The sequence below is a fragment of the Lutjanus erythropterus genome, chromosome 11, assembly GCF_056507025.1.
Source record: "Lutjanus erythropterus isolate fLutEry1 chromosome 11, fLutEry1.hap2, whole genome shotgun sequence".
NCBI classification, from domain to species: domain Eukaryota; kingdom Metazoa; phylum Chordata; class Actinopteri; order Lutjaniformes; family Lutjanidae; genus Lutjanus; species Lutjanus erythropterus.
The window spans coordinates 16610123-16625814 of NC_139327.1; the positions used below are offsets into that span (position 1 = coordinate 16610123).

A 15692-nucleotide genomic window follows, 5' to 3' on the forward strand; every position below is an offset into this window, starting at 1 on the left:
GGCATTAATCACCTCTCATACACACACACACACACACTTCGCTCGGTGAGGGCTGTGACTCCATGTCTGTGTATGAGGGAGGATGCTCAGAGTGAACCCAGCCTTCCCAGACACCAGTATGAAGTGACAGTCTGTGCGTTGTTCTCCTGCGCTCTGGACGGTACTGGGATGTATTTTGGGAGGGGGAGGTCGGGCAGCAGCGACCCACCAGCATCACCGCCACTGAGCCTGACATGAATGACAAGTAAAAGAGGTCTTTCAAGCGAGCAAACAGCACAGGAATGTGCTTAAGTCTGCTGGGCTGCGCTCAGGCGTCTCAAAGAAGCGACATTTTGGACCTTTTGGACCTACCTCGGTTTGTTTGTAAACACCCAGCAGTGACGAATTAAGAGAGGCCCTTTGTTTTGTTTTTTTTGTTTTTTTAATTTTTAATTTTATTCTTTATTTCTTCTGATTTTTTCCTGAGGTTGGGAGTGGGTTTGTTTGGGAGTGTTTTTCTTTTGTCAAGCGTGAACAAGACAAACTTCTCTACCCATGGCACTGGTTATGGAGCCTGTGAGCAAGTGGAGCTCCAGTCAAGTGGTTGACTGGATGAAAGGTAAGGCTTTCAGGCACGATGAGAAACTGATAGCACCAAGCAAACTGCTTTATATTGCGTTGATTATTGTGAGTCCAGATGCATTTTTCTCACAGCTTCACTGGGGATGCCACAAGAGAACAAAAACACCTGCTGAGCCTCGGGTTCGTGGCTCATCGGCATGCTCCCCCTGAAGGCTTTTAATCACAGCTTTAATGAATCATTTGATCGATTTTTTTCGGCCAGTTTCAATGTGGAGGCGACTTGTCCTTTTCAGACCAACGTGTTTTCCACAGCCAAACACATTCAAATTAGACAAAACGGTTTAAAACCTCTATTGTGTCCTGCGGTGGTTTATTGTTAACGCTGCCTCGCAGTGAGGCTGGGAAACACAGCGGAGGAGATCCAGTAATTACACACCAATGATTAGCCCTCTCACTGGATCTGGGCTCAGAATCTGGATTTTAGGGGGGGAAAAAATACGAAATTTAAAATAAGAGCTATCTCAGCTCTAAAATACGAGCAGCCATCTGTGCGAAATGTTGATCCACAGATGTTCTGAGTCATTAAGAAGTAACAGCTGACTGAGGGAAGCATCGTGTAAGACAGGCTTAAAGAGTTTTAACACCTCACAGTGCACTGAAACCCAAAGGTGGTGCTCATCCATTAGGAGCATATTAGCTCAGACTTGCAGTTAGACGTGTATTCAGGCATGAGAGCATTTAAATCACAGCCGACAGATGAGGTTCAGATTTCCCATTTCAATCTGGTGATGATGGAGCGCTTGAAACTAAACTGAACTGTAATTAATGGAGGCCTGTACATTCAATTTAAGTTGGGAAGATTAATATGCGGTTGTTAAAATTAGGCTCTGACCGATACTGGACCTTTGGGGAGCGATGCATATATTAGGGAGTTTAAAGAAATCCAGTATTGATATATCGTCAGAATTTCTTTCTACAATATTCAGAATATAAATATATACATAAACACCCTTTACTGCATTGATCCTTCAAAAGTGGTTAACATTTGTGACAGAGATATGTAATGGAGGCAGGATATTATTTTTTATTTAGTAATTATAAATAACAAAACAAAAAGAGCAACTTGAATTTAGAAAAATACAAGAAATTCTGCCTATAAAGTAAACATAAAAGCAATCTGCATTATGCTCTGTCAAAAATAATCATATAGGCAGATACTGGACAATGTAAATGCTGATACCAATTTAGGCCAATATCCCACTGAGCATATATACGTCCAGAAAGACATCTTTTGAACGTCTTATTGTGTGTCAAACTGCTGTCCCCTGAGGAGCTGGAATCAAAGTTTTTATGACATATTTTTATGAATGTCCATTGTTAACGTTCACAGGAGGGTTAGCCCTAATATAGCTCATAAAACTCTCTCATGCTCTCTCTATCCAAAGACACCAATAACTATGTGGTTAATAAATTATACATATTTATTTGTAGAATCGCAAATAAAGAATATTTCATTAATCTCACGTTGATTTCCTGCAGCATTCTTGCACATCCACAGACGTTCCCCAAACTCCTGATTTGCATGTTGCACAAACACGAATATGGTGGTCAATGCAATATAACTCTGCATGTCTGGAAGAGATAGCTGTCATAGGTCAATATTGGATAATAATATTGGCTGAACAAGATATCGGGCTCTAGTTCAAATAGACATGCACAGTGTTTATGTATCGGCAAGAATCTGGCCATACGATATGAATCATGATACAGGAGTTATGATTCAATATATTACCATATACTCTAATACTGTGCTAGTATGTGCAAACTTCCTCCTGTCTCAGTTTACTTTATTATGTTAAAGTGGAAGAGTCACATGGCTGAAGACACCGCCACAAACCATTGCACGTCAAGTACTGTAAATAAGAATCATTTGTGCTCTTGAGAATCAATACAGGATCACAAAACATAATACTGCGATACTCAAGTGTATGAATATTTTCTTACATGCCTAATGCCCAGATAAGATCCAGTTTGGTGATGATAATGCACTTGAAATTAGACTGGACTGTACTTAATGGAGGCCTGAACATTCAATTTAAATTGAGGAGATTAATATGCAGTTGTTACAATTAATTAATCATTCATAAGACTTGGTAGCCTTGATTGAGGGGTTCCTCAGAGGAAAATTGTCTGCTTAAAACCTATAAAAGGCCCACAGACGCCTGTCAGAAGACATTCAGGGCACAGATAGCTCATTAGATCTGATGCTTTTTGTCTGTTTGCATTACAAAGTGATCACCATCAGCAATCTGTTAATATCAAATATGCACAAAACGTGAGGGGAGATGTTAAATTCAGCAGGAGGAGGCTATCCAAGTATATATATATATGTATATGGGAGACCAGAGGCAGTTGTAACAGGGAGCAGTTGTAACCACTCAGTTTCTCCTATCAGAAATAAGTTAGAGTGATGACACTTACACTGCACATGCTCAGTAGGAGCAGATTCATTTCACCTTGTCAAAAGTTTCCAACAAAAATTGATTTTGAGGTATGAAAGTCACTTTTTGGATGTAGAGTATTTTTTTCTGCTGTCTGAAGTTTAGATGACTGTGGATTTAAACTTTAGTAACTTTAAAATTTTATCTCTAGGTTATTTAAAAATGACCACAAACAAGCTATTCTAATATAGATTATTCTAGCTAGTATACAAGATTTTATCATGACTGCAAGATCATGTGGAGCTACATGGCCCAATGTAAGCACCTTGTATACCTGCGGTGACATAATTTTTGGTGAAAAATATCCATATATTTCACCAAAATTAAATTACTGTTAACTTTATTAAAATAATTAAAATCTAATTACCACTTTAACAGTTGCCTAGTCTTGTACAAAAAATAGAAATAGACTTGTGCTTTGAGTAAACATGATGCTTGAAATCTGAAAGAATTTGAACCATGTACAAAAAAAATCTCAAGTAACATTATTAGATACCAAGGAAGTAATGACTCTGAGGTGTGCTATTATTTGAGATACAGTGGGTTAATATTTTTTCATGTTATAGTTGCCCCTTTGTGGGGAAGATTGTAACAAAATGACTTCTTGCATTAAATATAACTTTATAGTCATGTCCTTATTAGTATCAATTGTATTATTAATTAGTGTATATGTAAATTATGGTTGGGATGACGGGTGATGCCATCGGTCTGTCATGAAGTCTGACTGAGCCACTGAGCTCTCTGATTTAAAAGTTTCTTAGAACTGATGAATATGTATTTTAAGGAGTGTCAGCCAGAGATGTTGAGTTTATTATTATGCCACCTTGCGACAGATTTACTTAAGTAAAACAGCATAAAGCACTGCTCAATTTGTAATTTGTATCCAATATAAAGAGATATAAATAGCTTAAAAGACAGTATATAGAAATGATATCATCGCCTATCGCAATGTTTCAGTGTAGACATCATCATATGCCAATTCAGTTTTGTTACCAAAAGATGACCAGTGTGACCATTGTCTTTCAAGTATTCTATGAGCTGTGAAGGAAAATGTAAAAAATGTCACAATTGCTCCTGGTCTCCCCTATTTTGTGTGCCGTGTATACAGTCATTGTTTCAGTATTGTGTGTTGTTTAGCAGAGCCACGTGCTCACGTGTCAGGCCACAGCCCTTCAGAGACGCTTCGGATGAAACATACACATACATCTTTACTGCCACAACACACACACGCACACGCGCACACACACACACACAGTAACACACACACACACACACACACACACACACACATAGAGCCTTAGTCATAATTCTAAGCCTGAAGGCCTTTTCTGCTGGCTCAGACATATTACGATTGCAAAGATCAGACCTCTCTTAGTATGAGTTGTGTGTGTTACAAATTGTACCTGAATCTGACGCTGCCTTTTATTGAATAGGGTGTTTTTGTGGCTGTGCTGGCTCAGTAAAAACACAAAAGGGAAGTGTATATAGCTTCACGGAGGATTTACCCAGACAAAGAAGGAGACACAGGGATGTGAGGATGTGGAGAAAAGCGAAGACAGAATGACCACAACAGTTCACATGAGATCTAAGATGATGTGCAAATAAGCTGGTAGCACAAGTGAGAAATGCAGTGAGTGAGAAGAAGCGGAGATTGGGTATGAGAGAGGGCTCTTCAGTGTCCCACATCTGACAAGTGGAGCAGAGACGATTCTGTGCCCAGAGCCCAGTAATGGTAATTTAAAGTGAGGGACAGAGTGGCACTGAGAGACACTGAGAGAGGAGAGGGAAGGGGGGGAGGTTCATTCTTGTCTCACATCCATTCTCAGCTCCTCAGGACTGGCAGCGTTTTGTCGTTAGCATTCACAGGTTCCATTATTAGCATACCGCTCCGTGATGTCACTGGAGGCCAAATAGGGGCACCCTGTGACCTTCCCACAATCCCTCTCTCCACCCCCCTGTTAGTGTTTTGTGTGAGCAAGACGCTCTATTCCCAGCTGCGACAAAAGCCGCTTTAAAGACGAGAGTCTCGTCACAAAAGAGAAAAGAATTCCAGCTTTGACTGAAAATTTGCTCATGCATGGTCGCTGTGCAAACACATATGATAGGTGTGTTTTCGCTGTTGTTTTTATGAATTGTATGTGAGGAGGCACAGAACTAATGCAGGCTTAGCATAATCTCTTCCTGACAGTGTGCATTAACATAATTCATATCAGTTTTATCTTTGTTCTCTGTCAGTCTTTCTTGCGCACTCATTCATTCTCCTCATCTGACACACACACACACACACACACACACACACACACACACACTGACACTGATCAATGACAAGTCAGATTAACATAAATCCATGTTAACAGCCTTTAATATCTGTTTTTACCTCACATTACCAGTGGATTATCTAGACTGGAGATGAGGATGTGTCAGTGCTGTGCTTTTAATTTCTCCTCAGCTTGCCTGATAATCTGACCTGTGTATTAAATGGACAGGAAAATTGACACAGTTGAGATTACTGAGTGCAATCATTCAGTATACTTCATCTAAAGGGGCTTTCTATTACGTGATGCTGCAGTCAGAAGAGGACAAGTATGAAACAAGATGTGGCATTTCAGTGTCAAAATGGAAAACCACCAAACTATATCATTAATAAAATAGCCTGTTAGTCTTACATTTTATGTCTTTGATGTGAGTCTTGACTAGAGCTGCAGCCATTAGTCGATGAATTACTTGATTAGTTGTCAACTATTCATTTAGTTGCTAAGTTTTTTGATAATTTATTAATCATTTTCAATAATTTTGTAAGAAAAAAGTGACCGAACCGAAGTTAGTGAACTGGCTTATTTACGATGTTGTAGATTAGCTAGCCAGATTGCTGGGATTTTACAACATTGGCCATCAAATGTGACTAGATAGCTAAAAATTAATGTATATTAGCTAGTTCAGGGGTTTCATGTCAAGGACTCCCATATCCCCTTTGAGTATTTTTTTTTAGTTTTGAAGATGAGTCTTCGTAATTAATCAAAGCTGAACAGTATTTCCTCCCTTGTTGTTCCACCTTCCAAAAAATGTGATATAAGTTACAATTTTCTATTTTTCTTTTTTCTGGGTACTCCCTCAAGCACCCCTGTTGGTCCCCACATCCCAGTCTGAAAACCACTGAGCTAGCTAGTTAGCTAGCATTTTGCCACAGAGCAAAACATTAGATAATTAGCTGGCTAACGATTGATGTAGATAGTTAGTTAGCTAGCGTTTTGCTAACATCAGCTAACTATATGATGGTATGACTATTTTACTGGTCCCCCCAGGGCAATCTTTTAACCAACTTCAAGATTTGGTTTACTTTTTAATATAGGAAAGCAGCAGATAGCATATATACATACAGGAAGTTAGTTTTTTTTTTTTCCCAGGATGGTGGAGGCGTGGCCCTAACCCTGCTCTGCCTCTGGTTGGCTTACCATGGTATTTTTACCCTAATCCTACCCAATCACACTCCATACTAGTCAAACGGAGTGAGAGCAAGTAGAGTGGGGTCATCCCTGGAAAAAAAAACATAGTGCACAGGAAAAATGAAAGGAGAAAGTTGTGTGAGGTTCCAAAAGAGGCAGGATTTGGGATATGTCATTAATATTTCCTGGGTTCTTTAATCCTCTAGGACAGTAAACTGAATGTCTTTGCATTGTCAACCAAACAAAACATTTGATGATGTCACCTTGGGTTTTTGGAAACAGTCAACATTTTCACCATTTTCTGACATTTTATGGACTAAACAACTAATCAGTTTATCAAGAAAATGATCGACAGATTAATCAGTAATGAAAAAAATTGTTAATTGCAGCCCTACTCATAGTGAATAACCTTTGTTTATAAACCACCCATCAAAATGGTGCTACATGATGCTTTGCAGAATCGTTTGACAATGTAAAATCCTTTGGGAGGTTTTGAATTATTGCTCCTGAAATCAGCAGATAGATGTCTCATGCGGTCATGTTTTGGAAAGCGTCATGTCCTCTCTTCGCTTATTTCTTTATTTGGTCCTGCGGTCAGGGAGAATCCCTGCCAAAACCCTGCTTCATGGTTTCTATGGCAACATGGGGAATACTTCACTGACATAATGAGTCTCAATTAACTTGGTAAAGAGGCTGATTAGTTAAGCCTTTAAATTTTATGCAAAACCATGAAACTCCCTATGTTTCCTCTCCATCGTTTAGCTGCCAGCTAAACCCGGTCTGAATGCTTGATCAGGTTTAGGCACAGCACTGAGTCACATGTACATGATTGGTCCACCGCGATGAAAAGATGAGATGAGCAGAGAGTTGTCTGTGTGTGTGTGTGTGTGTGTGTGTGTCCCTCTCAATGAGAAGATGGACACAGACCGAGTGTATAGAAAAAGCCTTGAAAAAGGCTACTCTCTGTGTCTGCAGTGCTAAAAGGATAGCCAGTTAGCATGCAGAACAACTTTCTACTGACATTCAGCTGTGATACATATGGACATACATATGAAACAAGCTGGGAAAAAGCTTCAATTTAACTGTCATGTTCTCAAGGAAAATGCCTGTATTTGAATATTCTTCAAATATACTTGAAAAAATATTGATTTTCATCTGCACATATTGATATTTGTCATTTCTTGTTAATCATGATCAAAATATGCATCACAGTTGATATGAACAGCAGGGAAAATAAAGTCACAGTTGCATTTTTAGTAATGATTTAGATGTGATGAAAAAAGCTTTAAGACTCTGGAATGAGTTGGTGGAGGTACCTTGAAAGTGCTTGAATTTTACACTTAAAGGTAAAATTCAGCAGGTTTCATGTGGATGTCCAGTTAGTGTTGCTGATAATCAATTGAAACAATAAATTCCTCAGTATGTGCTGCAGTATATTGACCAAGAAAACTGAATTCTACTGCTTGCAGAGCTGTGCAGCAGTGCCTACATGTACCACAATGCATTTTGGTACAAGCTTATGATTCTCACGCCCATGTAGTGTTAGGTGGCAAAAATACCCCTTGGTTATCCAGATGGAGGTAGTGTCTAGAAATTAAAGCTGAAATCGCCTGTAGTTCTTCCTGCTTTCAGTGGCGTCCCTGGATGCAGTAAGAACTAAAGATTTGCAGCAGAAGAATTATGTTTTCTCGGTCAATATAAGACAGACTGAGGAATTTATTGCTTCATTTGACACTGACTGGACGTCCACAGGAAAAATGGTCTGTGTTCCCTTTAAAAAGCCGTATCAATCCCTGATATAAATTAGTTTGAGCTAGAATGATTACACAATGTATCAAGTAGTCAAGTGACAAAAATGTTAACAATTTTACTGAAACCATAAGTATTTTTCAAAACAAAAATTCCATGATAGTAAAATGCATGCTCTATTGAGTGTGTAAAACAATTCACTTTCACTTTCATTTTCAAGAAGACTGACATAAAACACTAAGAAAATAATGGGCAGATTAGTTGATTAATTTGGGGGAAAAAATCCTAAGCAGCCCTAAACCAAGTAGTCTATTTTTATTACAGTATGTTCATGGTCAGTGTCTTATAACATCATGTCAAAAAGCATACAGTAAACAATTTAAGACTATAAATACCTCACACAGACACACACTCTCAACTACAATTTACTTTCAGGTAGCGCCTACATTTCCATCTCTCATGACATTCATGTATGTTTCTAAACAAAGTCTTTCCACTTGTCTTCAGCAATGTAAGTTAATATATATCTTTCCAGACAGTCTTTATAAGCAGGCCTATTAGTTTTCCAGATGAATAATGTGTTTGCTTGATATGAAAATGAATAAAACTAAAGTAAGATCAATTTGCTGTTCAGTTATTTGTAACATTGTGCGTGTGCTCTGCATTGGAGCTGAGATAGGAAGCTGTAGAGTAAAGAGGGTGGACACAATATCATTAACACCTACAGAAAATACAGTGCTATACAATGCTTCCGAAATAAACAGAACCTGTGTGCAGATTACATGCAGTTTATGTAGATTTTTGTTTCAGAGACTGGTTCTTTGTATTTGTAATGTAACTTTTGTATTAGATTGAGTTTCTTTTAAGAGGATTTTATGTTTACCTCCTGTATATACTGTGCTGATGCATGTTAGCACAGTTTCCAGTTTCAAACCTCAGCTGATAAAACCGTTGATGCAGACAGGAGATGCAGAACCAGTACGTTTGTTTCAGTCTGCTGCTCTTCATCAACTGCTTCACTAACAGACTTCACACCTGCTGCAGCAGTGAGAGATGTAAAACAAGCTGCGCAGAGACACACAGCTCCTTTTAGTTGAAAGCTTGTCCTTGTTTAAAGCTGAAAATGCACCTCAGTAACGTTGACGTGCGGGAATCTGTCAGATTTCTTGTCTGACACGGACTGTTTCACACTTCGGACATAACAAAACACAACCTGTGCTCACACTTTAAGAGATTTACAGCACATATTCTGGCAAGAAAAGCAATATCAAGCCTGATCAGAACACATTATGCAAATGGCGGTTTCACAAGAAAATCTGATGCCGCCAGCAAACACCTTGTCGTGCTGTGCTGAAACTTTCCCTGTCGTCCTGTGTGGTTCCCCCAGGCCTGGACGACTGCCTGCAGCAGTACATCAAGACCTTCGAGAGGGAGAAAGTAGGGGGGGACCAGCTGCTGCGGATCACCCACCAGGAGCTGGAGGATCTGGGAGTGTCCAGAATCGGCCACCAGGAGCTCATATTGGAGGCTGTGGACTTACTCTGTGCGCTGGTGAGTCCAAACTTCCCACGCTGTCTTCCCACTACTCTGTACTGTCACTTCAAAGAGTCAGACCACTGCTGTTGGATGAAGTTTCCGCAGCACATTTGGTGCCTCCTCATCTTATCAAGTACTTTCAAAATTCACTGGATTAACCCCAAAAATGTGCTGCCATCAAACTTGAAAATAAGTCCTGAAAAATTGACATTTTTGGATATGAAAGTTTTGTAAGAAGTTGTATTTTTGCTTAAAGTTATCACCCACAAAGTATTTTGATCCATTAACAGTATCACAGGAGTAAGATGATTGTTTTATGAAAAATAAACACAATATTCCTACAAATGAGGTCTTCACAACAGGGAAAATGCTTTAATCTGCCTCAACTTTCAAACATCACATAAATCTAGCAGAGTTAATAATCTGGCCAAAAGATGCGCTACAGGCAAATCTTATAGCTGTCATTAGTGCTGACATGGATTACAGCCTCCTCCTCTTCAAGTGATTTCTGCTCTTAGTCAGAAACACAGGTTTTGTGTGTGTCAGCATGATAGACTGCTGCTCTGCTGGTTGAGCTAATGAGCTGCTGAAACACTGAAAGCCTCGTATTTATACTTCTTGTAACACTCTACCTGTCACTGCTTTGACTTCAGACCTGACCTGTGTCACCTGGTGTTTCAGGTCAAACAGGATCACAAAATGACATATAAAACCAATGATGATATAAAGTCCTGTTCAGGAGAGTTTCTTCTCCAGTGTGAAACACAGTCGTTTTTGATAGTTAGTTTATGTTTTTGTTTATTTCTGTTTTATGCCATTTCTGGTCCAGTCCACATGGAATTAGACACCCCCAAATTGCAAAACATATATCCTCTGGTAATACATATAGGAGCAAACATAAATAAAACAAATTACCACATTATGAGTCATTACTGTAGTTGCTTGAAGGAAACTTACTTTAAATAGATTTCTAATGAACTGCACACTGAGAAGAACTGTTACATGTTTCATATGTGAACAGCCAACTCAAATCCTTGTGCATAATCCATATTCACAAAATCAAAATCAATATCAGGGCTCAACAGTAAGGATTGCCCACTTGCCTGGGGCAAGTAAAATGCCATATTGGGCTAGTAAATCTGAACTCTTGCCTGACTGGGCAAGTGGTAAAAATAGTTAAAATGTTAAACTATTTTAATCAATGGCAGAAAATTGTTTTAGCCTCTCATATATATATATATAGATTTCCTGATTTTCTTTGTTTATTATCATATTAAACTGAACATCTTTGGGTTTTTAGACAAAACAAGACATTTCAAGATGTTATCTTGGACTCACCCAGCCAGAAATCTACACTAAATCCTAAATGCATGTTTTTATATTACTTAACAAAGTAATGTGCAGCTCCCGGTCAAAAGGGTAGTAAAGTACAAAGTGAAACTCATTTTCAATATCAGCCAAACAGATCCAACCAGAGAGACCCTTTACCAAATGTCCTTACTTTCGCAAATCACTCTGCTTGTCGATAAATATAGGCCATGAATATGCACTTATCTATTAAATATACATTCACTTGGAAAATCTGTATCATATTCAAGTCTCCTTTTTGTAAGGAAGAGGAGGGGAGGAGAAAAAAATTCCTAATTTTGCATTTTGAGACTAAAGTTGAATTCTTGAGAGTCTTAATGATTTATTTTTTCTTATGCCTGGCACTGGCACAAAGTTCAACTTTATTCTGCAAAATATGCAAAAAATGCAAAATAAACAAAAGATCTTCTTCCTCTCATTTTTTTCCTATATATCTGGTGCTATTACTCTTCCATGTTTTTGCCTTACATTTGCAGTTTCAGCAGAAAATTACCTTTCACTGTTTTCCCAATTATTCATTGATGTGTTATATCTATGCTTGTTTATCATCGTTCTTATTTAACAAAGAGAAGATCTACATTCACATCATCTAATTTGGGCTACAGCTAACAATTAGTTTCATTATTTACTGAGCTGCAAATTATTTTGTCAGTTCATCTTTTGTTCCATGAAATGTCAGAAAACTGTAGAAAGAGCCTGTTCTAATTTTACATTCTAGAGTGACGTCTTCCAATTGTTTGTTTACAACAATATAAAACAAAGAAAAGCAGCAGATTCTCAAAGTGGAGGAACTGAAACTAGGCAATATTTGTTTCCTTGAAAAATAATGTATCACTTTTTACAATAGTTGATAATTTCACAGTTTATTCAACTGTTCTGCCTTCCTGTACCTACAGCATGCTGTCTGTTTGAAAAAGTAAACTTAGTAGTTAAGTAATTTTCATTTTATTCTTCACATCAACAAGTGCAATTTAATTTAATGTAAAGCTTTCTTTTGTGTTTGCAAATTATATCTGTAATTGGTTGTAGGCTGTGGCATCCACCTGTGGTATTCTGCTGAATTAGATCCTTATTTTTGCTCTGTATCAAAATGCGCATTTTAGGTTTTATTAAATGTGAACAGTCAGACTATGGTAATATAAAAGCAGAAGATGGTAGAGGATGAATGAGAAGCAGGAAGGAGAGAGGGTGGAATAGAGATGAAGATGTGTTAACCCAAGAGACACATACTGTAGAGAGGCTGGATGGAGATTTAGTGGACTGAGGTCACAGATGCAATCTGAATCTAAAGTCCTCTCATCCTGCATTGCTGCACGGGGGGCCTTGCTTCAGCCCCAAAGCTCTTTACGTAACTGGGATTTAGTTTTAAGTCTCTCAGGCACTGCTGTATTAAATATGATTAGTGGCCCTCCTGCCGTGTTCTCCCCTCCCAAGAAACTCTGACGTGACAGACGCCCACGGGCCTGCACGTGCAGTTCGCCGTTCAGGGCAATGAGTGTTCTGCTGCGATCCCTAGACATGCAAAGTGACAGCTGGGGGGGAGCGGGGTCAGTGGTTCCACTCCTCAAATGTTTCTCATATGAGCAGCGTCTTCCATGGTGACGACAAGGTGGGGGATCCAGCAGTGGTCTTTTTATTCGCAGAACACTGGCAGGAATTCTTGGGAAGCATCACAGCTAAAACAAACACAGACAAACTGGTCAAACAGAGTGAATTTACTTTCCTCTCTCCTCCAGAATTACGGGCTGGAGACTGAGAATCTGAAGACTCTGTCTCACAAGCTCAATGCATCTGCAAAGAACCTGCAGAACTTCATCACTGGCAGACGGCGCAGCGGGCATTATGATGGCCGAGCCACGCGCAAGCTGCCCAATGACTTTCTTACCTCTGTGGTGGACCTAATTGCTGCAGCCAAAAGCCTTCTGGCCTGGCTGGACAGGTGAGATTTGCAAAAAGGTGTAGCCATAAGGTTAGTGCATGAAGTTGGAGTTGCTGGTTTACCGCTGCCTCGATTGGTTTGTTTGTTTGTGTTGTTGTGTGACTTTGGTGAATCTAAAGTAACCTCTTAAATTACCAAAGTCACAAAATAACACCACCAGTGGTAAACCAGTAACTTCTGTGTTCTGCAAAGTAAAATCACTGAATTTGCCTATGGAGTTTGCTTGGTGTGGCGAGAGCGATATTTGGCTTATATAACAGCAGTCTCCTGTAAGAAAAGGCTGTCAGACGACAAAGTAAAGTGGTGAAAATATTTATATAAAATATTTTATGTTTTTATGTTGACCCTGTTTACAGAATACATTGCATTGAAAATAACTAACAGTTTAATTATAGAAAACTGTCACTAAAAAGTAACAAGACAATCATATAGTTTGTTCTGGGGATTCTAGTGCATTTTTCTCACATACAGATTTTATGTTATGTCCATGACCAATCAGCTGACAAGAAAAGATAAGTAAAAGGCCTTATATAAGTAGATTTTTGACAGGGCGGCCAAAAAGGCACTGAGCAAGTCTATTTATATGTTGCTTTATCCCTTCCTTCTCTGTGGGATTGTGCCAATGTGTTTGCGTCTGTTTGTGTGTGTGTGTTTGTGTTTGTGTGTGTGTTTGATGAATTCAGAAGTTCAAAGCAGACAGCATTCAACAGAAATAACAAAGTGAATTGCTGCCTCTTTTCCCATATAATCAGCATCTACCAAATCTACAGCATCTGTTCTAATTAAAATTCAACATTTCATTTTCATGTTTGAGAGCATCATCGAAGTACACTTTGCAGCTCAGATATGACCCTGGAGTCATGTTTAATGTGCTCAGGAATACAGATTAAAACTTCAATGAAACAGTGACTTTTAGACTGCATACAGTATGTATTGGTGAGGTCATAATAAAGTAAAAACTTAAGAGCTAACCAATCTTGACACAGTGTTTTTCTGATTGATAATCAGTGTATTACCTTCAGTAAATGGAGGTCGGTACACTCTCAGTTTGGAGGAGCAGCAGGAGTACTGGTGTAGGAAGCAATGAGCTGCTGTGTACAGGGTCAGCAGCAAAATGTGTTTTAGACACGTAGAAAAGCCCAGTCAATGACAGTTTAAGTGTATGCTATATTTGGAATATTTTTGTTGTTTTTCCTTACTGTCAGACAGCCTTTTCCAACAGAAAACCAAATATTACCCTCTTCAAACTAACCAGACCCCATTAGGAAAAACAGTCATTTTACCGCACAGAACTCAGGAGTTGCTGTTTTACCATTTACTTGAACGGTTAGTTAGTGTTGTTGTGTGACTTCTGTGTTTTAAAAAGTTAGTTTGGATTCACTGAAGCAATAATAACAATAATGCGAACAAATTAACAGAGCATGGTAGCAGAAGACAAGAAACTCCCGTGTTCTGTGAAGGAAAACTACTGATTTTGCCAGTGGAGTTTGGTTGGTTTGGGGAGAACAAAACTTGGCTCATATAATGGCACTTTCCCTTCAGAAATACTGTCTGAATCTTGATGCCTGTGACTGTGCATGTGTGTTTATTATATGTGTGTGGATCTAAAAGATCCTGTCTTTCATGTTCCCCAGATTGACCATTGATTTAGTCTCAAAAGACGAATGATCTAATGGTTCATTCCAGGTGCTCCTTCTTTTTCAGGTCTCCATTTGCTGCAGTGGCAGATTACTCTGTGACCAGAAACAATGTGATCCAGCTGTGTCTGGAGCTCACTACAATTGTACAACAGGTAAATGAATGATATAATATAACATTAGAATATAGAGCTCAAGCTCAAGCCCAGTAGGCTTTTTATCCCAGTTAAATTTTAGTTTATAATATCTTCGCAAGACAAGACTAACTTTATTTCCCACATGAGAATGTGATGCTGAAATGCATTATACCTTACCTTAGTTGTAGTATGCAGTATGTTAGTGAAAAACAAACATATGTATCAATGTTATTTTGCCAGCACTGTGGATTGCCTACCCACAAATGATCTGAATACAGTGCAGGCAGATCCAGGCAGATCTGATCATGACATATTTACACCTTGCATTAACATATTTCCTTATCCTGATAATGTGTTCAGATCACAGATCACATTTTAATATGAGGTGTAAATGGGGTCTTATGTACATGATACATATATAGTATATGTGCATATATCTTTTTAAAAACTTGAGTTCAGAAACATTTTGTTTTATGCTTGATACAGAGAAAACTGAAGCAGCATTTCACATAATTCCTTGTAAACACAATCTAGCACCTCTAATACCCAAACACAGCTCATGTATTTTACACACATTGCATTCATACATATATTTTAACAGGAATAAAACAGGGACTTTAAGGCACAGACAGTATACATGAAAATATCGAAAGAAGGTCTGCAATTGGTTTAACTTAAAACATCATAGTGTTATAAAATTAGTGTGTTATAAATTACAACTGCCAGATGTTATTAGAAATAGTATTTAAGTTGGACTTGTGAAAAACCATCATATCTTGTTTATATATGCTGTCATATGAAGCATAACATCATCCAACTTC

The 15692-nt window shown here is 38.5% G+C and overlaps 1 protein-coding gene across 10 annotated transcripts in view; it reads left to right on the forward strand.

Moving 5' to 3' along the window:
• Positions 1-413: 413 nt before the first annotated feature.
• Positions 414-15692, forward strand: part of LOC146318832 (connector enhancer of kinase suppressor of ras 2-like) — a 48592-nt gene continuing 33313 nt past the window's right edge. For 6 of the 10 annotated variants that reach the window (XM_084731001.1, XM_084731005.1, XM_084731010.1 and 3 more), the window contains exons 1-4: positions 414-598; positions 9642-9805; positions 12895-13097; positions 14784-14889. In XM_084731001.1, the coding sequence (XP_084587127.1) occupies positions 535-598; positions 9642-9805; positions 12895-13097; positions 14784-14889 (537 nt within the window). In that variant the 5' untranslated portion in view covers positions 414-534. The remainder of the gene's footprint in view (positions 599-9641; positions 9806-12894; positions 13098-14783; positions 14890-15692) is intronic. The other 4 variants (XM_084731003.1, XM_084731006.1, XM_084731011.1 and 1 more) reach the window with 1 other exon arrangement.